At 46.5% G+C, this 25,996-nt stretch overlaps 1 protein-coding gene across 2 annotated transcripts in view; it reads right to left on the reverse strand.

The window, feature by feature from the left end:
- MED24 (mediator complex subunit 24) overlaps positions 1 to 25,996 on the reverse strand; it is a 296,784-nt gene that overhangs the window by 167,161 nt on the left and 103,627 nt on the right. For both annotated transcript variants that reach the window (XM_086924369.1, XM_086924368.1), the window contains exons 11-13: positions 18,876 to 18,958; positions 18,431 to 18,517; positions 4,461 to 4,572 (exon numbers count right to left, since the gene is read on the reverse strand). In XM_086924369.1, the coding sequence (XP_086780495.1) occupies positions 4,461 to 4,572; positions 18,431 to 18,517; positions 18,876 to 18,958 (282 nt within the window). The remainder of the gene's footprint in view (positions 1 to 4,460; positions 4,573 to 18,430; positions 18,518 to 18,875; positions 18,959 to 25,996) is intronic.

Raw genomic sequence — 25,996 nt, forward strand, 5'->3', positions numbered from 1 at the left:
GGTTATGGTATTGAAAACTCCATACCTACTTCCAATATTAAATTCTCAGTCTCCGGGTGTGAATACTTACTCGTCTGCTGTACTCTCTCTTTCACCTTCTCCGCCTCATCCTTCCTCAGCCATGGCCGCCCCATGCAGCTCAGCCTTCGGACGCTCTCCTGGTCTCTTTTATGAATACTAGTAGCCCCTCTTGTATCCTTGTTTTATTAGTGTTTTACATTTGTATACATCTATGTCTATTTTATGGGATGCTGGCCCATATGAGGGCAATTGTAGCCCAAGGCTACACTCAATGGAACATACACACCAAATACCACTCAGGGCCACATAATTACACAGCACTCAATGCAACATACACTCCAAATCCCACTCAGTGCCACATAAGTACACGCCACATAATTACACTGTACTCAATGCAACATGCACTCCAAATACCACTCAGTGCCACATAATTACACGCCACATAATTACACTGTACTCAATGCAACATACTCTCCAAATACCACACAGTGCCACAAATACACGCCACATAATTACACTGCACTCAATGCAACATACACTCCAAATATCACTCTGTGCCACAAAGCTATATGCAACATAATTACACTGCACTCAATGCAACATACGCTCCAAATACCACTCAGTGCCACATAATTACACCACATAATTACACTCTACTGAATGCAACACACACTCCACACAATACTACTCTATCTATCTATCGGCCTCACTCTATCTATCGGCCCTCACTCTATCTATCGGCCCTCACTCTATCTATCGGCCCTCACTCTATCTATCGGCCCTCACTCTATCTATCGGCCCTCACTCTATCTATCGGCCCTCACTCTATCTATCGGCCCTCACTCTATCTATCGGCCCTCACTCTATCTATCGGCCCTCACTCTACCCATCGCCCTCACTCTACCCATCGCCCTCACTCTACCCATCGCCCTCACTCTACCTATCGCCCTCACTCTACCTATCGCCCTCACTCTACCTATCGCCCTCACTCTACCTATTGCCCTCACTCTACCCATCGCCCTCACTCTACCCATCGCCCTCACTCTACCCATCGCCCTCACTCTACCCATCGCCCTCACTCTACCCATCGCCCTCACTCTACCTATCGCCCTCACTCTACCTATCGCCCTCACTCTACCTATCGCCCTCACTCTACCTATCGCCCTCACTCTACCTATCGGCCTCACTCTACCTATCGGCCTCACTCTACCTATCGGCCTCACTCTACCTATCGGCCTCACTCTACCTATCGGCCTCACTCTACCTATCGGCCTCACTCTATCTATCGGCCTCACTCTATCTATCGGCCTCACTCTATCGGCCTCACTCTATCTGCCTCAATCGATCTATCTATCTATCGGCCTCACTTGCCTCCTTTACTACTCCCAACCCCATCAACCAGTTTCACAATCTCAAGCTGGTCGGCTCACTATGTTTGGAGGTCTCAAGTTCCTTATGCAAGTATTCATATAATTCCATTTTCACACTTGCCACTTCAAAGAGGCCTTCAAGAAGCACCTTTGACCGTTTGTGCTACTGACCAGCAATGTACCTGTAAACTGGTTATAGCAGGTATTATTCATGCTTACACCCCAGTTTGAACTTCTATTCGCCAATACTCATTTTAGAAAGAATAATTTTTTTAACGTAGTGAAAGCCTTTTACATTTTGGCCCCCACATTCACTTCCTGATTAATTCTGGCTAACTGGAGGCCATTGGAAAATCCACAAACATACTGAAGGAGTATGTTACTTACCCTGTAAGCATTTATTCTTAGGGTGTAGTTGTTAGACCTGGCAATTTTGGCGTGGTTTCCCTTGTCTTTTTGGCCTCTACCTCCCGTATTTTTGATGTTGTTCTGGATTTCGTTTTTGCTGGTTTAGATGCTTTGGACACTCTGCCACTGCTGATCAGTGCCAGAATGTAATTGCTCCCTGTGTAAATTGTTATGATGATTGGATATACATGATTGGCATATTTGTATCACCAAGAAGTCCCTAGTAAAGTGCACTGGGTGTGCCAGGGCTTGTGATGACAAATGCTACTAGTGGGCCTGGAGCACTGATTGTGCCACCCACATGAGTAGCCCCAAAATGGTGTCTCAGGCCTGCCACTGCAGTGCCTGTGTGCAGTCTGTGAACTGCCATGTCCTCCTGGTCAGTGTCCCACTGACCAGGCCTAACCCTTCCCTTTTTGTGTACATAGATCAATCATATGGAAGGCCCAAGGTACCCCCCTGGGCAGGGTGCAGTGTATGTGAAAGGTAGAGCATGTACTGGTGCAGGCGACATGCTCTGGTAGTGAATTACAGCCATTTTCATTGTTCACTATTGTAAGGCTATATTGCTTCATAGGTTAACATGGGGCTACCAGCATTTCTTTCCATAGGAGCAAGATAGGACATAAGAGTCTAGTATCCCTGAACTCAGAATTTAATAACACATCTTTTAGAAAAGGTTGTTTTTGAATCCTGTGTTTGAGAACACCACTTTTAGAAAGTTGCTGTTCTCTTGTCTGACCTTCCTGTGTGCCTTGGCCTGTTTGTCTATTGACTGTCTGGTTTGAGAGTGACAGGGGCTGGGAATTCCCCAGGAGGCTGGCTGAGTCAGCCCTAGGCGGAATGACTGCATTTGCAACTTGAGTGGTGGGAGGAGATAGCACCTGGGCCTGAATAGGGCTGTGCCTGCCTTCCGCAATGCTGGCTCCACCTCCTGCTGGGCGGCTGACTTTGCTACAGAAAAGTTATTGCATCGCTCGCTGCGGAGCGCATACCCGACAGTGCAAGGAAATTCCCGCCGCTACGAAGGTCGAGATCGTCGCAGCGCCTGTTGCCGCTGTCAGAGCAGTCTCATCCTTCGTTTGCGGGACACACCCGATCGGTGCGGGAAGCCTAACATCGCTGCGAGTGTCGTCGCAGAGCCTGTCGTCGCTGGGTGAGATCGCCGCACCGCCTGGTTACGGACCACATCAAGTCGCTGCAAGAGTCATCGCAGAAGCTATCGCATCGAGGAGCTGCGAGAGAGAAGATCACCGCTGGTCCGCGCATCGTCGCCCCGGAGATCGTCGCAACTCCAAAGATCGTCGCATCGTGCCTTTGTGAGAACAAACTTCCTGCGGAACCTACGCACCGGAATCCATACAAGTGGCCTTCCTCCCCATACAGACCGGATTTGTCGCAACGCGCCCGCTGTTGCAGCGGGGCTGTCGCATCTCCTCCCCAGGGTCTCAGGAGCATAGTATCGCTCGCTTTCCACTGCACCAGCTTCTGCTTTTGGAACATTGTCACATTTAAAGGTACTTTTGGCTAAACGTGACGCAACTGAACTTTTCACGCATCTGTGGATAATTTTATCGCAACCTAAAGAACTTTTATCGCAACCTTAAGAACTCTTTTGAAACCATATTCTTGAACTGTGTATGTTGGATTTTTGTCGTTTTGGTCTTATGTAGTTTAGATTAAATACCTTTATTTTTCTAAACTGTTGTGGAGTCAGTTTGTGGTGTTTTCACTGTGTTACTGTGAGTGTTGGTACAAATACTTTACACATTGCCTTCTGATTAGCCTTGACTGCTCGTGCCAAGCTACCTAGAGGGTGAGCAGGGGTTATCCCAGAGGGTTTCCTCCTTACCCCGACTAGAATCAAGGGTCCCTATTTGGACAGTGGTACCTACCTCTGCCAACTAGAGACCCCCAGTTCTAACAGTAGTGCTGCAAATTCACAAGCTATGCACACTCCAGCCATCTAATGTTGGGCCCAGACTCTGCAAGTTGTTTTTCCTCAAGGAAGTTTTATAATCAAAGTCTCCCATTACATCCACCTGCCTCACCCCTAGATAGAAATGGCACACTGTACCATTATCAGTCTCAATACTTATATATTAAATGTTATCAAGAATCATCTACTGCGTATGAGACAACCTTTGCAGAATATTTTTGTTCAAGATTCAAATTAATAGGTACATATTAATACCAATAATTTACTACTTCAAAATATGTAGCACCTTCTGTTCGCACTGTCTCCCAATCACATTCTAGTGACTCACTGAGTCCACGCAGCCAATTGCAAGCCCACCTCAAGATCTAAGGCAATGCTCTACCCTCGGCTAGACATGGGTATGCAAGGAATCTGATACCACAGCTGGTGACAGATGTTGTAAACTACAGAAATTCTGTACACAACCGAGGATGGACCCAGGGGGTTTCTCTACAGCATTTGTGCCACAACTATACTGAGAAACAAATTTAGAGGTGTTTGTTACAGTAGCGGGATAGATACTGTAATTTAAGGAGGACAGTAGCACAGTTGAGGATGGCACAATAATTCAGGAGAGAGTGAGGCTGTACACAGTAACAGACAAACAGGTCTATTCATTTCCTGTAGTGGCAGGGCTTGCTCCTCATGAAGTGCATGTACTGAACCTAAGATCCTAGTATTACCTTCAAGATATTGGTCACGGTTGGTTCTGCTCTCAGAATGAGTCCTGGATTCGGCTGAATATTCGCATTTTCTGTAGATTTCAGACGTGGAGCCTGCTCTCTATCTGCAGTCCTGAAGGGCCAAATTAAAGTTCAATGGTTACAAAAATAGGACTGAGCACTTTTGAACGTTAACACATTTTAAATAAAGGAAAAAAAGTTACCCCGGACTAAAGACAGAGAGGGAGCAACAAAGGGTAGTCACTTTAACTTCAAGCCTCAAAACTCTGAGCACAGAGGCACAATTACTCTAAGCTCACCTTAAAGCCTGACAAATCCTCTGAAGTTGGAAGGACAAGCCATCCGAAGTTGGCACACTGATGGGGACTGTCTCCAACACCAGAAAAAATGCAACAAGGACGCAAAACACTGTCAAGATGCAGAATGAGATTGTGCAGGATAAATTAAATGTGTAGGCAATACATTTTAAACATTCATGCAGCCATGAGCAAAACTGAATACTGAATCAAGCTCTTAGACATCGTAACTATTAGGTCTCTCATTACTGAACCGCTCTGTCAATCAATCAATCAGTAGATTTGTAGGGTGCTTCTTGTCACCCTTGAAGGTTTCCAAGCACTGGCAGGGTAGACTTGATTAGCCGAAAAGCTAGGTCTTCAGGGACTTTTGGAACTCTAACAGATGGAGGGGTCCATAGATGAAAGAGTAGCTTGTTCCAGGTCTTTGTTGCTAGGTAGGATAAGGAGCAACCTCCGCATCTACTACGTAGAATGCGGGGTGGGGTTGATATAAAGGAACGTGGAGCGGAGGTTACTCACACAAGTAAGTTAAAGCAGGCAGTTCCGCAGTTGTGTAGGGCTTTGCATGCATGGGTTAGGAGTGTGAGCTGGCGTCTTTTTGTACAGGGAGCCAGTGGAGTTCCCGGAGGTAGAGGGTGATGTTGGTGTGTCTATTGAGATCTAGGACGAGTCTGGCTGTGGAGTTTTTTATGGTCTATAGTTATCGGAGGAAATAAGCAGTGATCCCTGCATAGAGAGTGTTGCCATAGTCCAGTCTGCTGGAGATGAGGGCCTGGGTGATGGTGCGTCTTGAGCTTTGGGGTAGCCATTTGAATATCTTACGAAGCATGTAGAGAATGAAGAAGCAGGAGGAGGAGACTGAGTTGACCTGAGTGGTCCTGTTTAGATTGTTGTCCAGAATGATGCCTATGTTTCTAGCATGGTCAGTGGAGGTAGGAGTAGGCCCGAGTTCTGAGGGCCACCAGGAGGCGTCCCACAAGGAGCTTTTGTTTCTGAAAAGCAGTGCCTACGTCTTGTCCGAGTTGAGCTGTACATTAGTTATAATGGGGTAACCCAGTAACCCTCAGAACCTGAGTATTGAAGCTAAACAAAAACAGTGGTTCTGTCGGGAACCACAAATACTTTGTTTCACTGTGCTTAATTCTGAGTTTCCAAATAGGTGTCAGCTGACCATTTACATGCTTTTCCAGAATTTTAGAGAAACCCGGAAGCAGCAAGATGGGACGAAAGTTAGGCGGCTTAGTGGAGTCAGCATTGGCTTTCTTCAGAAGAGGGAGTACCATAGCATGTTTCCATTACCGTAAGCCCTCCAGTAAGCATGCATTAGGAAGATCCATAATTATCGAGAATGTGGACGTGTCAAGCTGTTTAATCACATGAATGGGGTGAAAGTCACCAGGGAACCAGATTTAATGTTCGCCAAAAGATGGCAAAAGGAGCTAGGTTCCAGGAGGGTCCAAGTTTCCAATTCGCCGGAGGAAGTGTTGTTATTGTGGGGCCCTATTACCACAAAATTCGGGGTAAAAATTGCCGGTCTAGTGTTGTTTATTTGTTATGCAGAGGTTAGAGCCTATGAACACTTTTTTTTTTTTACTGCACTTACACTGTTATAATGGATGAATAGTACGCACATGTGATGAGGATACGGTCTATGACCAACGTATGATCTATGGATATCGCAAACTGTACATTCCCTATATGGGCTCCAACTGTCTGTGCATGTTTCATGTACTTGTCGAAATGGAAGTGGTTTGTTTAATAAACATAACTTTAAAAAAAAAAAACAATGCCCGAAGTCTCTGTCTCAGGTGGAATATTTTAAGAGTTTTTACTAAGCAGTGTAAAGTGTATTTGTTCAAATTTATCAGTAAAGTAGAGGGCGAGTACTTCACATTGGGCGCCAGTAAGAGCAAGGGGAGTAGTCTGGGTTTCCGAGCTGGATAGTTCTTGTACCACCTTAAAAAGAGTTTTGAAGCAATTTTGTGCTTGAGAGATTTTATGTTTAAAAAGACTCAGCTCGAGCTTCTTTGCAGAGAATGTGGTATTCCCTTTGTGCCATATTCTGTCTTCCCGGTCCTCCGTCCATCGTAGACCTCGGATCGAGCGGTCCACTCTGACTCAAGCAGCCAAGGGTTCGAGAATGAATGCAAAATATAGGGGAGAAAGGGGGCAGCCCTGTCGAGTTCCCCAATGGAGAAGAGAACCTCTGGACACTCTACCGTTCACCACCATGCTGGCCAGAGGCTGCAAGTATAGCAGTCGTAGTCTGGATAAAAATCTCGGGCCAAAACCCATGTATCGAAGTAGAACAAAAAAAAGGTTTGGCCATTCCACGGTATCAAAGGCCATACGGGCATAAAGAGACCGGATCGCTGCATCTTCGCTAATTTTGTGTCCACGACCCAAGACTCCATGGATTAGGCACAAGTTAAGTGCTGTGGAACAGTACATTTTTAATTAAAAATACTTTACACTTTCAAAAATCGACACTTGGGTGCAAATTCGATGTCAGGCACCCAATGCTTTTCAAAGAGGCTTCTTCTTTTCGCCGAAGAGGCTGCAGGCGTGGCACCAGAGGATGCAGGAGGGAGACAAGACAGCAGAGGTAAATCGGGATGTAGGGGGGTCGTAGGGGCACCATCCGTTCAGCTCACAAAGTCGAAGTATTCTTATTAGAGCTGGTCAAAATCGGGGGGAGCCTCTGGATTCACACTGCAGGCGCCGTTGTGGAGGACAGGAGCAGCCAGCCAACACAGGACACGAGGTCAGGATCGCTGGGGAGACATTCACTGCACAAGTGAGCCACTCAGACTAGGGCCGTGGCCGTCAGGTGCACTGTGGGCAGGGGACAGGATCTGCTTGGATTCGTAGTCTTTGGAGTCGGATGCTTCCGTACATCTCCCTGTCCACAGGAGATTGGAGTGTTTGTTGAAGGCAACAGTACTTCCAGGGGGTTCAGAGGTCGCTGTTCCAAGACAGGTCATAGGGTCACAGAAGCAGGAGACAGGCCGGTAGGGCTGGGGCCAAGGCGGATCTCATCTTCTGGCTTCTGCTGCAAGGTGTCTTCTTTCTCCTTAGGTCGTTGCCTATCTGAGTGCCAGGCTAGGAGTCACCTAAATACTAAATTTGGGAGGTGTTTTAGGGGAGTAGCAGGTAGGGCCAATGGGCACCTTACTTGGGGTGACTACACCCTTTAATATGCAACCCTCCGATGGGTGGGGCCATAGACATAGCACTGATTGGAGCGGTCCCCCCATCTTCAAGATGGCAGAGACTGAAAGTTGTGCTTCACATCGCTTTCCCCATTTTACGGGTGGGGTAGGCAGAAGTGGGCATACCTCCTATCTTTTAGAATTTTCCTGTCTCTTTTCCAGCCCAAAAAGGGAGTGAGGCTGGTGGTCGCATTACAACGGCAGGAGGCCTTTGAAGCTTCCCTCTTCAAGCACTAGCCCATACTGGGGGAGGAGGCCTGACACACCTGCCCAGGATGTGCATTGTTTCCGATCCCAGAGAGCAGAGGTTCTCTACTCAGGGGTCCAGAAACGTGTCTGGTGGTGCCTGGCTGGCTACAGCTGGTCAGAGGCCACTCCAGGGTTGGTAATGATTCAAGGGGCACCTCCCGGAGGTACATGGTACGATAAATCACACACTGGCATCAGTGTGGATTTATTGAAAGGAGTGGTTTGGTACGAAACACTCCTGTATTGAGTGAGGCCATCATGGAGCTGCGAAACTTGAGTTGTCAAGTTCTCAGCCCTTGAACTCTCTATGGCTTCCCTGGCACTTACAATATTAGGAAAGGGGCCCAATATTGTGGGGCAAATCTGCTCATGCAGATATGCCCTCATCTGTAGTATAGTGCACCCTGCCTTAGGGCTTTGAGGAGTGCTTAAGGGGTTACTTACCTATGCTGTCAGGGAGTGGTAGCTTGCATGGCACCCACACAGGGTGCCATGTCGATTTTATTGTTTTCTCCCTCACAGGAGCATGCTTGCTGCAAGGGCAGTGACATGGTCCCAGCACCCTCTTCAGCATCCAGGCCCTAGGTACCATTTACTAGGACTTACAGTGGGCAGAAGTACCAATAGGGAGGTTTGTTTTAGGGAAGGGGCCCTCGCACAGGGGATCTGGTTGGCAGGGACCATGTGTACTACATTAAAAACCACATCAAAACCAGGCAAAAAGTGGGGGCTAACCATGCAAAAGAGGCACTTTCTCACAGTTATGTACTAGACACTGGTCATTAGGAGTTACCCAGCTACATAATGGCTTCACTGAAACCTATGGTGTTTGGTAATAAACACTTTGTCTTAATAAGTCCATACTGATTCCAGAGTTGGATATATTATGACATGCACCCAGAGGACACCTTAGGGATGCCCCCTGAAAACCTACCAGCCGACACCCTGCAGGTCAGAGCCCATGCTTTCAGAGGCCAGAAACAATGCCTGCCCCGGAGGAAGGTGTTCACATCTCCTCTAATAGGATGGCTAGTAATTTAGCAAATCAGGGCCAAGGACTTCAAAGTCCCTGCCACCTCTGATATGCAACCCCAGCTTACCCCAGAACTGAGAAATGCCATCCCTTGACCTGATGCCCATTTGGTACCAGGACAGGCAGGAAAATAAATATGCTGAGAGGCATGGTGAACTACCAGGCAAGTCACACCCCTAAGGGTGATGTGACCCAAAAAGAAGGATTCCACCACCTTGAATTTGGTGATATTAAAGACTCTGTGTAGGAAGCTGGCTCTTTATATCATATATCAAAATTAGATATATTGTGTAAAGAGTCCAAGGGTCCTCTTATGAGTGGACAGTGGGCTTGCTGTGGCAATCCCAACGTGCTCTGTTAGGGGGTGAGTGGTCGAGCAGCCTTAGGCCTAACACAGAAGAGTGCAAGACATCTGAAAATACACACAATGGTCAATAAATGAGACGACTAAAAAAAGAGAGCCACACCAATTTATAAAAATAGCAAGTATATTTTTATATGTTTAGGCATCAGGCTAAAATTGTTCAGGTAAGTATGTTTTTAAATATGATTTCTTTTCAGTTCATAAAGTCCACACAGTGCAATTTCTGGTTTCTGCAATGATATCCTATGGGAGGAAAATAATACGCAGTTTATCAGTTCTTGTCAGCAACTTATGGGACCCTTCTCCAGGACTTAAGGTGAGTGGTGGGCAAGGTCGAAGGCAGCACCAGCAGAACACCACCAACTCCACTAGGATGGCTGGGTGCAGAGGTGCCAAACAATGTTGGGTGCCCATTGTTCTCTTATATAGCATGGTCGCGGTAGAAAGAGGCTATAGGAGGGGACTGGGGGAACAGTTTGGAGAAACCAATGAGTGGCTTTAGTTCTTGCGATGGTGGGGGACACCTTTGGTCATCTCCTCTGGATGGGGTGTCCGATGCAGAGGGTCTTTGGCGGTTTGGGTTTCTCCGTCCAGCAACACTTGCTGTTGAGGGGGTTTGCCAACAGAGGCTGCAAGCGATGTCGGGGAGTTCAAGAGGAGTCACTCCACAGTGGACCCTGTACCATGAGGGCTTGGGGACCACGCGGACACCATTGGCCCACTTCGACACTGGGTGGGGCTCGGGTGCAGTGGTGCTTGGCGGCATCTGGGTTTAGCAGGGCTAGAGACTTCTTGGTCCTTCTTTTGCTGTCTTCAGGACAGCTGTCCCTCGGGAGGTCTTGGTTCCTGGGCAAAGTCTGGCTGGTCTCCTGGGTTTTGGGGACTCAGCAGCTGCAGGCGCAATAAAAGTCAGCAGGCAGGCCAGCAGGTTTGGCCCCAGACCAGCTGCTGGTTCTTCTGTTCTTGCTGTGAGACTCTTCTTGTCCATCGTCTTTCTTCAGATCATCAGAATCTGCTCTTCTGGTGCCAGTGGTTCCCCTAAATACTCAATTTAGAGGTATTAGGTGAGTATAGGATAGTAGCCAAAGGACTACTGAATCTCAATCAATAAATCAATCAAGCAACTTGTAAAGCACAACTACTCACGGGTAATGGTCTCAAGGCGACCGTGGGGGATGGGTGTGCTGCTGATCCATCAAAGGCACTGTGGTTCAGTCAAAGAGCCAGGTCTTGAGGTCCTTCCTGAATTGAGGCAGTGACCATGATTGCCTGAGGTGGAGAGGCAGGGTGTTACAGATCTTTGCTGCAAGGTGGGAAAAAATTCTTCCTCCAGCTGTGGTCTTGCGGATACGTGGGACGGTGCCCAGGGCCAATTGGGCAGAGTGGCGGTCTCTGGTGGGTGCATGGAATGTGAGGCAATAGTTGAGGTACGCAGGTCCAGCGTCGAGTAGGGCTTTATAGCCGTGTGTGAGGAGCGTGAATATGATCCTTTTGTTGACTGGGAGCCACTGAACGTCTCTCAGGTGGCTGGTGATGTGACTGCAGCAGGGATATGGAGTCTGGGGGAGGCATTCTGAATGTTCTGCAGTTGCTTGAGGAGTTTCTGAGTGATGCCAGCATAGACTGCTCTGCCGCAGTCGAGTCTGCTGCTGATGAGAGAGTGAGCGACTGTCTTTCTGGACTCAGTTGGGATCCACTTGAGGATCCTTTGAAGCAGGTGTAGCGTGTATAAGCAGGGTGATGAGACAGTGTTTATCCGGCAGTTCATGGTAAGCGAGGAGTCCAGGATGATGCCAAAGTTTTGTGCGTGGTCTGTGGGCATCCAAGATCTGTGGGCCACCAGGAGTCGTCCAAGGCGGAGGGGTGGAGCCCAGGATGAGGACTTCAGTCTTATCTGAGTTGAGCTTGAGGCAGCTGTCCTTCATCCAGGTAGCGACAGCCTTCATCCCATTTTGGAAGATGTTCTTGGCGACTGTGGATTTGTTGGTGAGAGAGAGTATCAGCTGGGTGTCGTCGGAGTAGGTGACAATGTTGAGTTTGTGGTTGCTGACAATGGCTACGAGTCGGGCCATGTAGATGTTGAAGAGTGGGGCTCAGGGGTTCACTATGCCTCCTATATAACCCTGTCCCAGAATTCCAAAGTATGAAATCACAAACATGGCTATGTCTGAAAAATCGTGTCCACCTCAGTTTAGCCCACCTTAGGGGTGGGTACCAGCCTGGGTGTGGCATGCCTACCGGACTAGCTAATTTTCCCACCTGTCCAGGTGCTAATGGGGATATGGACAAAGGGGTCAGCTTCCTCTCCTGTGAGGGGTGCCAGATTCGCATTTCAAAGGCGGCAGCTCTTTGAAGCTTGGCGGCCTAGGAAAGCTAATCAGCAGGTTATCCTGTGGGAGGGGGTGTTACACCCTGTTCCCAGACAGGCTTTTGGTTCTGCATCTACTGAGAGCAGAAGGCTCTCACCCAAGAAGGTCAGAACAGTGTCTTGGGTGATAGGCTGGCAGAAACTAGTCAGGGAGCACGCCAGAGGTTGGTAGGTTTTTAGGCGGAACCTCTAAGGTGCCCTCTGGGTGCATGTATTGGTAAATCTATCACAGCACTCCGTGTGGGTTTATCAATACGCGATGTTTGATAGCAAACATCCCTATCTTCAGTGAAGCCATCATGTAGCTTGGCAACTCGTTTCCACCAGTGTCCAGCACATGTTTTAAAATGGCTTCCCTGGTCACTTGTACTGGCAGTAATAGGACTGACTAGCATAGGGGCATATCTGCCTATGCAATGCTTTACAACTCAGTGCAGGTTAAAATGCAGATAATTGAATTACAGGTAAGTCAATGTTTCGAAATTACTGTTCATTTACTTTTCAGATTACTTTGTACGTTACTTATTGGATTACTTTTCAGATTACTTTTGCTAATCAGTGTGATATGCCTAGATATCACACAATCATTTCCTAGACAAAAGGTAAGTAAATCACTTTTAGTACATTTGCAGTTTTGTCAATGTTCCATACAAACCAACTCCACACAAAACAATTTTTAAGAAAAGCAGTCAATGCAATCCTATGGAAGGAAACAAAGTTAATGGTTTGTGCGAGTTGGTTTTCTGGGGTTAGAACCAGGGTTCAGGGTTCCCCAAGGGTCAAGGATGCACTCTTGAAACTCCCTCAGCAACACTGGGTGCAGAGTGCGGAAGCCCAATGTTATCCAATGGAGGATAGGGGCCTCCGGTTGGTGGGTGCTCACAAGCAGGCCACAGGGTTGTGGGAGCATAGCTCCTGGTGTTAGGCTCCTCACACACACCTACAAATCCCTCAACATCGGACCCAAATACCTCAACGAGAGAGTATCCTTCCACGTACCCAGGAGGAACCTCTGCTCCGCCGACCTCGCCCTGGCAGAGGTCCCCTGCATCAGCAGAAACAGAACAGGCAGGAGAGCCTTCACCTACATCGCAGCCAAGACCTGAAACAAGCTCCCCCTGAACAGACGCTCCCCAACCCCGCACACTTTCAGGAAGGACCTCCTTGAGACCCTCACGGGTGAGTAGTGCGCTTTAGAAGCACATGGTTGATTGATTGATTGAGGCTCAAGGCAAAGGGGGATCCAAGTTAGCACCCAAAGTACACCAGCAGCAGCGGCTGGGTGCAGAGAGCTGTTTTCGCCTTATGTGCCCTGTTGATTTCAATTGGGATTCTCCGGTTGCAACAAAGACTGCAGGCTTAGGGACGAAGAACTTCTGGAGGTGACCACCGGTTGGAGAGGTAGGTTGGGATGCTGGGACATCGTCAGTTTGGTCACCCAAGGCCATGGGACGTCAGGTGCAGGGGTGTCTTTAGGCATCAGGTTTTCTTAACATCTCCGGTCGTGGTCAGGAGGATCCTCCAGAAAGAGACTGCAGGCGTTGCTTGGAGAGTCAAGGCAGGTCAGAGATCGCCAGATCTCAGGTCAGGATAGCCAGCGAGACAGCCTCGTGGTGATGGACCACTCAAGCTTGGGCCGGGTTGTCGGGTGCAGAGTGGTGTAGACTTGCAGATTTGGCGGGAGCCTAAGTCTGTGGGTGAGCAAATCTGGCACTCAAAGGAGACAACTTTTTTTTTTTTGGAAGGCAGTGCAGGTCCTCGGGGTTCTTGAGGTTGCTGGCTGCCAGACACACCAGGATTTCTCTGGAGCAGGTTCGAGGTGCGGACAGGTCAGTAGGGCTGGGGCCAAGTCAGCGGGAGTCCTCATCTTCTTAGTTCAGCACGGCTTTTTCGGTCCTTCTTCTTGTTTCTTGTCTGAGAAGGCAAGGTCCAAGGTTGGCCCTAAATACTAGATTTAAGGATGTTACACATAAATAAAGGTTGGGACAAATTGGTCCTTTCCTTGGGGTGCGTAACCCCCCTATTATGGCACCGTCCAGTGGGAGGGGGACATATGCCTCTCTCTGGTTGGCTGGGCCCCCGTATCTGCAAGATGGCGAAGACAGAGTTGTGCTTCACCTCGCCTCCCCCCACCTGAGGGGTAGGGTTGGCAAAGGTGGGCACATCTCCCTTCCTCACTTGTTTTTCCTGCCGATTCTTCCGCCCAAATTGGGGGTCAGAACCGCTGGGAGCCAGTTGCTGGAAGCATCAAAGGGCATTACTGCACTTACAATGTCTAAGAATTGACTTGCCCAGGGTACCTGTTCAGCAGGAACCCAGGGCACACTCACACAAAGTACATCAATAGTTTGGCAAAAAGATTGGGGTGATGAAGCAAAAAGAGGGATCTTTCTCACACCCACACAACCACTAATAGAGCATTTTGGGATTGTTAAGCAAGCCCCTGTAAATCAATAAGGGTTGCCTCGATTCTATACACAGTGTAGTTCGTTTTAGTGCACTATAAAGAGAGCCAGCTTCCTACAGAATCGTCGGTCCAGATGAGTTCCATGCTGTGGCTGCACCTGATGCGGTCACTGGAGGTGAAGATGGGGTGAAGTGTGTGGCCTGGGGTGTACGTGGGGTCGTGGATGAGTTGATTTTACAATACACCACTCTATCCAGACTCCTTGCCCTAGCAATAATCAAAGCTAATATATAGACACCCAAGACATATTGTTTGTGCTCAAGGGCAACAAGTTTTCAGGTGTATTTTGTCCTTGGGACAAGTAGACCAGCACAAACCCTTTGGCGGGCAGTTCACAGTACCACATTATGGCTCAGAGAAGGAGACTGTCTGCAGTTAAGGTAATATTTTTGCCCATATGTTAATGCTGTTCAAACTTGTATTTATGGATTATAAACTGAAAACCTGCATTATTAGGGAGAGCGCTTTAAGTAAATGTCGTAAGCTCTGACTGCTCTACTGACTTTGGTTCCAGTCTAAAAATGTGTACACACGTTTTCAAAGTTTAGCAATATGAGACTATGTATAATGCTTCCAGAATGCTCTCTGATTTGATGCAAATATTTGCAGAAGCTTGAAAGCAAGATTGATGATTCTTTGCTTTCAAAAGAAAATGATCATAAAAAAATGAAAGCAGGAAAAAAAATATTTTGCTAAACTACTATAAACTTTCAGGTACCATTTCTTTGCAGCATCATTTAGTAACGTGTTGATGCATGCTAGTATTTCCCAAAAATATCAATAATGGAAAATCAGTGTAACCAATTTTAATATGATTTGGGAAACAAAAATCAACAAGCATTGGCAAAGACAGTAGGTCTGAAATTGTCGGTCCACTTTTTAGTTTTGTCAATGTGTGACTTGTTTTGGCATAGGTTTTGGTAAAACCTTATTGGTATGGGAGCTGCTGGGCCCTCACCATTATAACAAACAATGGCAAAAGCAAAATAGTTTTTTGGTCTCAAAAAGCACACACTGCCAAAGTAGTGACTGGCACTTAACAAAACTACTTTGTGTGCACATATGCATCTTGTGAAAGAGCAGAATGCGGTCACTCACAGTGAAGCCTGCCGATATATATAGAGAGAGACAGAATATTTATAAACACAAAAGGTCACGGTCAAAGCCAGGCCACATTACGGGTCTAATTATTAAAGAAAGTCAAAAGTGCACCCATGGTATATGTCCTTGCATTAAGTGTAGCTATACGGTTTTCGTGCATTCCCAAGAATTTACAGATGTAGGACACAAAATAGTACTCCTAGAAAATATTTGTGAACTGCATTTTAGCATGAGCAAATATGCATGTGTAGATTTGCTCATGCAACAATCTGAGTGTTTGAAAGATCGCTTCCCCCCCCACCCCTTTTTTCCCAAATCTGGAAGAAGGTTTACGTCTGCCATTGCAGGAGTACATTTCCAATGTTTCTCAGTATGGGAAAAGATCAGAGAAGAGTTGTTGAAAACCCTTAAAACATGCAAGGTAGAGCGTGAGGAGATGGAGAAGGAACTCGATGTTTTTGAACAAGAGCATAAGCGGAACCCTTCCAGGTTGACCCTTCGCCCATTGACTCGAGGGAAACTTCGAGCTCACTATAACAACAGAGCAGAGCTCACTCTACTTAAACTCCGGCGCCTCTCCTATGCCCAGGGGAACAAAGTGGGGAGACACCTAGCTCGCCAGCTCCGAGATAAACGGGAAAGGGAATATATAGGAGGTGTTCAGGATGCTGCGGGATCCTGTACCATTTTTTTCTTGTTCCTTTGCGACACTTTCCCTGACTACTGAGGCAGACACAGGCTCAACGCATCAGGTGGAGACATTACGGCAGCCATCTTGCCAATCTGAGTGTTCTCCCCCGCTTTGTCTGATGACCTGATTTACTTTCAGTAATGCCAAGATACTTCTGCTATTTTTTTTTTTGGACTGTCCCAACGAGCTGCATGGACTTTGAGCTATTACCACAAATGCCCTGATCATGCCTCCCGGTTTGCCCCCTGTGTGGGAAGTTATGTAAAACTGTTGCTTTCTTTATATTCTTGGGTTCTCTTTCCTGAAATGCAAATAAAGATTTTACAAAAAAAAAACATGCAAGGTAGTAGGTGTGCACGGACTCAAAAGGGTATTCTAACCATGGAACTACTGCTTACCACTACCTTCAGCCCTAGTAAGTAGCTCTGCGGAAAAGTGGCAACATAAGGGGATTGCAAGTATTCAAACACTACTAAGGGATGAGCCCTGGCATAATCAGAGACGCTATATCAGAGCTCTTATATAATGAGATTGCTGCCATAATTTGTCGCTGCACTACATGGCACCAAAAGGGCAAGTGGATTTTGTTACAGGACAAGTAGATTTATGAAGCAACCTGCCCCATGGACAAGTAGATATTTTATTACATTTCACACACCTGATTTTACCGATGCGGATATCATTATGAGGCTCCTGATTTATAAGCTTTCAAAAACTCACAGACGTCAACCAAAGCATCAGACTCCTTTTCTTAATAAATGCCTTAAAAATAAAAAAGTCTACCTTCAGTTCTCAGTCTCGTATGCAAATCGATGTACCTTTAAAAGACTGAGCACAGTGGAGACAAGACTTTCATGCCTGGCAACCATTTCTACTAATTTTGTAATAGACATTATTTTTAAATAAAACCTTCAAAATATGTGAGGAAAGAAGAGTAGCTTATGATGGAGAAATCCACAATGTTTGCAGAAAGGGTAAATGGATTTCTTAATGACAACTACAGATTTGTGGTAAGGAAGTATTCCGTGAATAAGTGAAAGGAAAAAAAAGTCATTCAGTTCGGGCATCTTCTTTGTGTAACTGTTGAACCGCACCCAGATCTCTTTGGGGGTATTGAGTTGCCCTGTTAGCGTAACATTTGCCAGATAAAACATAGCTGCTAGGATATTAAACTTGCAAAGTTGGAGCAGGCTGCAAACTGAAGGAAACATTCTCTTAAGGCCTTCTCAAAAACCACAGATGACTAACAGCTTAGGAAAATACTTGAGAAGGAGATTCCGGACATTATGTACTGACAGTTGAACTCAATGATGATTACAGTAAGCCCAGTGTTGCTATGATACACCTACTTATACTTGGACCATAACCAGATAGGAACCAGCTGCAAAATGTTTTCTATTTGACAGAGTAGTTCGCTCTCATAAAAGACCTTCAAATCTCTCTCAGAGTTACATATATCAAAGTAATGATCAGCTTGGTTCAATGTCTTGACCTTAACTCCACAATGTTGCACCAGTTAAGGAATTGGTTGGAAAGCCCCAACAATTTACTTTGTGTGAGCAACATCACCATGTCAAGAGATTGCCGATGCGATGTTCAGATGTGAAGTTTCTGATTTCTTGGTTTTATTTTGGGTGACATTTAGTTATTTACGGGGCTCCTGAACACCAGAATGATATTCCACAAAGTTTGAAAGAAGTTTGCATTTGCTCACAGAAAGCCTGAAGTGCTCATTTTCTTACAAAGTTCTGAAAGTGTCTGCTTACAGGCACAGAGCTTGGAGTACCCACTTTCCGGTTTAGTGTGCTGAGTGCTCATTTGCTCACACATTCCCAGGAGAGCATATCTTGAAAGCATATGCAAAGCATACTTGCTCACACCGATACTAAAAGCAGTCATTTCCTCAGAATGCCCAGAAACTCTACTTGCTCATAAAGAGCCTGGAGGGCACATTTGTTCATACAATACACGGTGTGCACACTTGCTGACAAGGTGCATGAAGTGGACAGTTACTCAAGCCATGAATCAAGAACACAAATCACGCAACAGTGTAGAGGTTAAACAAGATACCAGTCTCAGATCATCCTATCTATGCCCAAGGCAGTGTGTTGCTTCAGTCCCAGAGCTGCATTACTTTGCAAATGACTTGATTTATTAAAGATTACACAGAGAATCTGGAAACTTACCGCTTAGCTACGAGGTTGGTGGTGTTTGCCTCAGAGAGGAGTCCCTGCTTACTGCATTCCTGCAAGAGGAGGCTCATGCAATCACAGCTAGAACAGATGAGATACAATATTAAGGAATTAAACATAAAGTAGCCTTGCTAGCCCGTTATTCGAGTCTGGTGTCAAAAGCACCCTCTGCTACCCTGTGAGGGGTTAGGCTAACAAATATTCCTGGAAACCTATTCCACGAACTGGTAAGTTCACGCAGACTATCTCAGCAGGTATGAGCTGGAAAGAGGAGTGAGGAAACAGACAGAGTGAGGGAGAGAGCAAATAAGACAAACAACACCAGTCAGTCTTGTCCTATAGAGATATAATAGAAAGGGGGACTGAAAGTATTATTTTTCCCCCTCTAGGCAGCTCTGCCCAAGGAAGTGAGAAAGAAATGGGGATAAACAATACTTACTTGCACCTCTGGTCAGCCTTGTCCAGCAGGGGAGTTAACTTTAAAAGAAACTCAAAGGCACAGTTCATATCTTCAGTAAAGTCCTGAGTAGAGGAAAAAAAGCAGCAATTCGTCAGGAGAAGTAACTGTTAGGCACTTCAAAAGCTTACATATGTGTAGTAAGATCAAGGCTATGGCCAGAGAAAGAGCCGGAGTGAGTTTGGTAAGAGTTCTGCCTGCATTCCGGCATAGGCAGAGCAAGGCTATGTGAGGAGTGTGAGCAAAGAAGGAGCCTTAGTGAAAGTATACACAGACCAGGGACCTCCCAGGTGTGCACATTGTTACAGCCTGATACTACATACCTGAGTGTGAGTAAAGCAAGGACATGAGTGAGTGTGGGTGGAAACGGAAGACAATGATTGAGGGAGTGGGCTCACTTGAAAATGTATGAGTTAAGTGAGACCAAGGGCAGAGTTAAGTGAGACCAAGGGCAGAGTAAATTGGAGAGAATGCACTGATGCTTCCTATGGTCAAATCCAGGAAGCAAATAAAGTGTCTTCTGTCTCTGTATCACTTATTACGGTCAAAGTTGTTCATGTATTGTAGGTTGTCCGCTAAATCTCGGCAAGAGGTGAAGGTGCAGTGGAACAAAGTAGGAAGAACAGTCTCAGTTGTGATATCTCTAGGTTACTGACAACCCATCTCAAGAGCAGTAAGCAGATGAAGGAGAAGGAATTCATGGTGTAAAAAAAGGATGCAATGAGATGCATTAGGGTAAACTGAATGGCGAGGAAATACTGTTAAGTCTCATAAAACCCCTCCAAATCATACAGGAGAAAGCATTAGGCCCATGGTCCACCAAAGGTGGTCACTCAGCTCTCCGAAATGTAGGTACTGGAGAAATAAATGCCTTTTCTGGGTGGTCACCTCAGGGTTTTTGCCTTTTTTGGAGCCTATTTTTGCAGGCTTTAGAGCTCTCTGCAACTTAACCCTGTCCACCAGTAGTGCCTCTGCTACCGTATATACATGGATAAAGTGGCTTATCCCTGTTCGGTACATTTAACTTGGCTGTAAGTATTTAGTATATAGTGTAAAACCAGTACTTCAGTCATAGAAGTTCAACGGCAACTGTGGACTGCATCATTTAATGTTCAATCCACTAATGTAATACAGATAACGCGGCTTCAAGGCGAACTTTGCAGCCTGAGTGCAGTTATCTAAACTTGCAAGGTGACCCGTTAAAAAAAAAAAAAACTTTTTGACAGATAGAAAACCTCACATTTAAATATCAGCAAGTCACCCTACATATGCATTGAATCCCACAAGGTATTTAGAAGTGAGACATGTAGAAAAATAATGGCACTATGGACCAGATGTAGGTAGCCCAATACCGGTCGGTAACGGCCGGAATTACCGAATTTCGGCCATTACCGACTGGTATTGGGCATTTGAGATATAGGAGGCATGTTTAAGGATTCGGGAATCTGTAAGTTACCGAATTCTTAAATACCGATTCGGTAAATTACTGAATCCTTAATGTATGGAGCACTCAAGTGAGTGCATTGTTCATTTAAGGATTCGGTATTTACCACCAACTATAAGTTGGTGGTAAATATCGAAAACCTTTGAAATGTATGTGTGCCACATGTGAACTATTCAGGGGTGCAACAGGGTGTCAATGTGACACCCTGCCACCCTTGTAAGTCATCCCCCTATTACCGATTCGGTATTTACCGAATCAGTAATTCTCGTTAATTCCTATGGGCCTCCAGGCCCATAGGAAATAATGGTAAATACCGAATCAGTAATTACCGACTTTTACCGATTCGGTAAAATGTACGAAATTTTTTCCTACATGGTATTTACCGATTCTAAAATACCGAATCGGTAAAATTCGGTATCTTAGAATCGGTAAATGTAGATTACCTACATATGGCCTTAGGTCCCTACAGAGACAAGACCCACAAAACTATTTTCACTGTGGCAGGAGTATTAGTGAAAATACTAATACTGTATTTTGGGAATGGGACCAGCTAGAAAAATAATTAAACAACAATTTTGTTTGTTAAAGATATTTTTTTTGATTTTCCAACAAGAAATCAAAGCAAAATCTGCACAATATCCCACGCAGGGGAGAGGCATATAATAACAAGTACATTAATACAAGGCAAGGAACACTGTCTTGCATATTGGCAAACCCGATTATAACAAGTAGCTCAACTGAGGGTTACAGCTTCTAATACGTACGGGTTCATAATACAGATGGATAGAGAAGGAATGTCGATAGTGGCTAATGGTAAACCGTCTTCTCTGTCGAGCTTGATCCTCTTGACATCCCCACCCTTGAATCGAATCCACGGCGGGTGCTGGCATAGCATGACCCTCCCCTTAGAGGACAGAAAAAAACTAAAAAACTAGAGACCACACAAAGGAATCAACTGAACCCCCCTTAAGTCCCACCCCCCTCCACTACCATGGTGGTGGCAATACAAAAGCAAGAACTGGCCTACAACAGCGGGGTCTACTCAAAATTGGAAGAGATGAAGAGCCCGTAGGGTAGCAGGGCAGATGGCTGATGGGAGACCTTGTGAAAGGAAGGAGACCAACGGACCCCATCTAAACTCAAAATTCTTAAAATCAAATTGAAATATGTCAGACATGCGCTCCAGGCTAAGCAATTTCCAGAGGCGGGAGTGCCACAAAGAGATTGCCGGTGCTTCCTTCCTTTTCCAAGCCGCTGCTAAAGTAATCTTAGCCGCTCCAAAGCTAAGCTACATTATCCGTTTATTCGGTCTGGTGTTCTAACGAAGGGTCTCGGAGGCCCAAAAGAAATTCTGCCATAGATGTGGGGATGGGGTACCCAAGCATGTCTTTTCCCTGTGCCAAAATTTCCTCCCAGAAGGGCCGAATAGTTGGGCAATCCCACCATATATGCTGGAAATCTCCAAGCAGACCACACCCCCACCAGCATCTGTCTGAAGTGCCGGGAAAGATCTGAGATAGTTTGAAGGGGTGTAGATACCAGTCCATCATCGTCTTCATATGTGCCTCTCGCAAGTCTGTGGATTGGTTACATTTGAAGATATCAGACCACAAATGTGACCATTCCTCGTCTGTAATATCTCGTTTAACCAGCCCCTCCCACATGGACATATACCTCGGCCGAGGGGAGAGTGTAGTGGAGAGAAGAAATGTGTACAGGAACGAAATTACTCCCTTCATTATGGAAGTCTTGGTAAGAAAGGCTTCGAATTTAGTAAGGGGACGAGTAGCTCCTTCGCGCACCTGAGGTGTAAGTGCCCAATGCATTAACTGGGTGTAATGGTATCTTTCCACATCCCCAACTCCATAGTCTCTCTTACAATTCTCAAAAGCAAGGGGGTCATAGTTGTGGAATAGGTGAGTCAGAGCAAGACACCCCCCCCCTCCCTCCAGGCGTCAAAGGGTCCTTCCTGTAAAGCCAGGGGAATGCTGTGGTGAAGTGGAGTGGTGTAAATGGTGAAGGGAATGCAGTCCAGCTGTCATCTCTCGCCACAGAGTCCCAGACTCGTAAGGTGGTGTGTGTCGGAGTGCTAATGTAGACGTTTTTGGGTCTGTCGTTTATCAGGCGCCAGATTAAGTCCTATATGGTCCTGCCAGCCACACTGCGATCCATATGGAGCCAGTGCTTTTCGGATTCCTTCTGTGACCATTCAACCAATATTCGGAGTTGTGCCGCCTTTAAGGGGACGAGTAGCTCCTTCGCGCACCTGAGGTGTAAGTGCCCAATGCATTAACTGGGTGTAATGGTATCTTTCCACATCCCCAACTCCATAGTCTCTCTTACAATTCTCAAAAGCAAGGGGGTCATAGTTGTGGAATAGGTGAGTCAGGGCAAGACACCCCCACCCCCTCCCTCCAGGCGTCAAAGGGTCCTTCCTGTAAAGCCAGGGGAATGCTGTGGTGAAGTGGAGTGGTGTAAATGGTGAAGGGAATGCAGTCCAGCTGTCATCTCTCGCCACAGAGTCCCAGACTCGAAGGGTGGTGTGTGTGGGAGTGCTAATGTAGACGTTTTTGGGTCTGTCGTTTATCAGGCGCCAGATTAAGTCCCATATGGTCCTGCCAGCCACACTGCGATCCATATGGAGCCAGTGCTTTTCGGATTCCTTCTGTGACCATTCAACCAATATTCGGAGTTGTGCCGCCTTGGAGTATAGATGGATATCAGGTAGACCAACTCCCCCCTCCCGATGAGCGCTGCGTAACAGAGAAAATTTAAAACCGGCACCTCCCCCACCCCCCTGCCAAATAAAGCGTAGGATCATAGCTTTCACACGTCTAAAAAAGTCCCCCTCTAGTTCTATGGGTAGGGCCTGAAATAAATATAGCAATTTAGGGAGAAGAGTCCTTTTTACTGCGTGCACGCGACCCAGCCACGACAAAAAGAGAGGCTTCCATCTCGTAAGGTCCGTTTGAATGCGAGTGAGGATGGGTGAAAAGCTGGCCGAGTATAATTTCTCCACTGTTGGGTGTCAACTGGACACCTAAGTATTAGATGGAGGAGGTGGCCCACGACAAGGAAGTAAGGGACTGGAGCCGGAGGACCTCCTTCTGTGAGAGGGTGAGGTTAAGTATGTAGGATTTATCCAAATTAATTTTGAAGCCTGCCACAGCCTTAAAGCGTTCCAGTTCTCTTTGTAGGTGCGGGAAAGACCCAGCCGGTTCAGAAAGGGACAAGAGGACATTGTCTGCAAAAAGAGAGATCTTATGGGCTTCCCTCGTGAAGGGCAGGCCCTTAATCCCAGGGTTTGCTCTGACCGCTAGTGCTAATGGTTCAATACCGAGAGCAAAGAGCAGGGGAGATAAGGGGCATCCCTGCCTAGTACCTCTGGAGTGAATAAAGGTGGGAGATTGCACTACATTCACTGAAACTCTAGAGCGGGGGTGCTGGTAGTTGGCCTGAATCATATTCAGAAATTGAGGGGGAAAAGCCAAACGCTGTGAGTGTGTGGAATAGAAATGTCCAATCGACTCGGTCAAACGCCTTTTCGGCGTCTAACCCAATTAAAACTGCTGGAATCTTAAATCTGTTAGCATTCTCTATTAAGTGTATAATGCGGCGGGTGTTGTCATGTGTCTGGCAACCCGAAATGAAGCCAGATTGGTCCGGGTGAATAAGGATTGGCATGAGGTCGTTCAACCTCTTAGCGAGAATAGAGGAATACAGTTTCGCGTCTAGGTTCAGGAGGACAATTGGGCCTATAGGAGGCGCAGCAAAGAGGGTCCTTCCCTTGTTTGGGAATCACTGAGATCACGGCTTCGGACATAGAACCAGACGTTTCCCAGTCAGTAGCCATTCTATTAAAAAGCCTAACTAGATGAGGGCTGATGTCAGAGGAAAATGTCTTATAAAAAGATAGCGGTATATCCATCATTGCCCGGCGCCTTATGGGGTTTCAAGGCCTTAATAGCTGAAGTGACCTCGTCTAGAGTGAATGGAGCGGTGAGCGCCTCATTCCATGCAGGGGAGACCTGAGGGATGGGCAGCGTTCGAAGGAATTCTTGCTGCATGTTAGAATCTAGGGAATCCCCAGAGTATAAAGTTTTATAAAAATCTCCAAAAAGCTCCGCTTTATCTTCATCTCTATAAGCAATGTCTCCCGAAGGGTCTTGAATACCCCCTATATACTCCCTCTCCCGCTTGTCTTTTAATTGCCTAGCGAGATGTCTTCCAATTTTATTACCTTGTGTATAGGACAAGTGACGAAGTTTAAGAAGCGTGAACTCTGCCCTATTGGTATAGATAGCCCAGAGTTTATCTCTAGTCGCCGTGAGTTTGCGCAAGGTCTGTCTAGTGGGGTTAAGTTTATGGGCATGCTCAAGGGTCGATAGTTCCGCCTCTAGTTGTTCCCTCTCTCTAGCGCACTGTCTGTTCAAGTCAGTGTTGAGCGCGATACATTTAGCTTGCAGCACAGCCTTACAAGAGTCCCAAGTAGTGTATTCTGAAGTGTCCTCTGGCTGAATAAAGGCAAAAAATTATTTGATAACTTCGCGGAGCTGGGTGCACGAATCCTTGTCTCTAGCCAACGATGCCGGAAAGTACCATCTAGGGGAAGTCGGGGCATTCCCATACCAATTGAGACAGATAGAGTATAGACTATGATCTGAGACTGACAAGGGGAATATCTTAGCCTCCTGTAGGCCACCCTGCATGGATTGGCTGACAAAGATGTAGTCCAGTTGGGAGTAGGAATGATGGACGTGGGAGAAGAAAGTATAATCCCGAGTTTGGGGATAAAGAGCGTGCCAAGTGTCCAACAAGCCCAGATCCTGAATACGCCTTTGAGTGTCACTGGTAAAAGAGCCTAGGTCTGAGCGACGTGTGTGTTGACTATCCAGGTCTGTCTGCCACACCAAGTTAAAGTCCCCCATAAGGAACAGAGGCCCCTCAGCAAAGTCTGTTATCTTCCGCAACAAAGCATGCAGGAAGCCCGTCTGGCCAGTGTTAGGAGCGTATAGCGCTACAAAGGTGCATATCCGCTCTTTCAAACATCCCTTAACCATAATCCAGCGACCATCCCTATCGCTCTGCACCCCCAGGGGCTGGAACTGTACAGTGGATCGGAACAAGAGTGCCACCCCTCTATGTTTTGTAGGAGCTGAGGACTTATAGATAAGTGGGTAATGTTTGTGTTTCAGACGTGTATCTTCAGCCCTAGCTAGATGCGTTTCCTGAAGGGCCACTATATCTAAATGGTGATCGACTATATACTTCCATATTTTCTGACGTTTTTGAGGGGAATTTAGGCCTTGACATTCCAGGTGCCAATGGTTACCGGCACTATGTCATGGGAACCTCGTACTTCTCACCTAGCATACCATTACCCACATCCCAACCCCCCACCGCGCCTCTCTTCCAACCACCCAGCCAGAGGAATGTAAAACTACCGGGCCTTTGTAAGGAGCAGAAGACCTCCCAATTGTCACCATTGCAAAGGCCACCACCATGTCCCTCCCTCCCCTCCCAACCCAATACAAAACCAAGGATCGAGGTGAACAAAAAAAAAAAAAAAAACACAAAGACCATGACCAAATCTCCCCACAAAAATAGAGAGAAACAAAAGTGGCGATCTCAAAACAGGGAAGGTAAGACCCCCAGTGAG

The sequence above is a fragment of the Lissotriton vulgaris genome, chromosome 5 (assembly GCF_964263255.1).
Source record: "Lissotriton vulgaris chromosome 5, aLisVul1.2, whole genome shotgun sequence".
NCBI classification, from domain to species: domain Eukaryota; kingdom Metazoa; phylum Chordata; class Amphibia; order Caudata; family Salamandridae; genus Lissotriton; species Lissotriton vulgaris.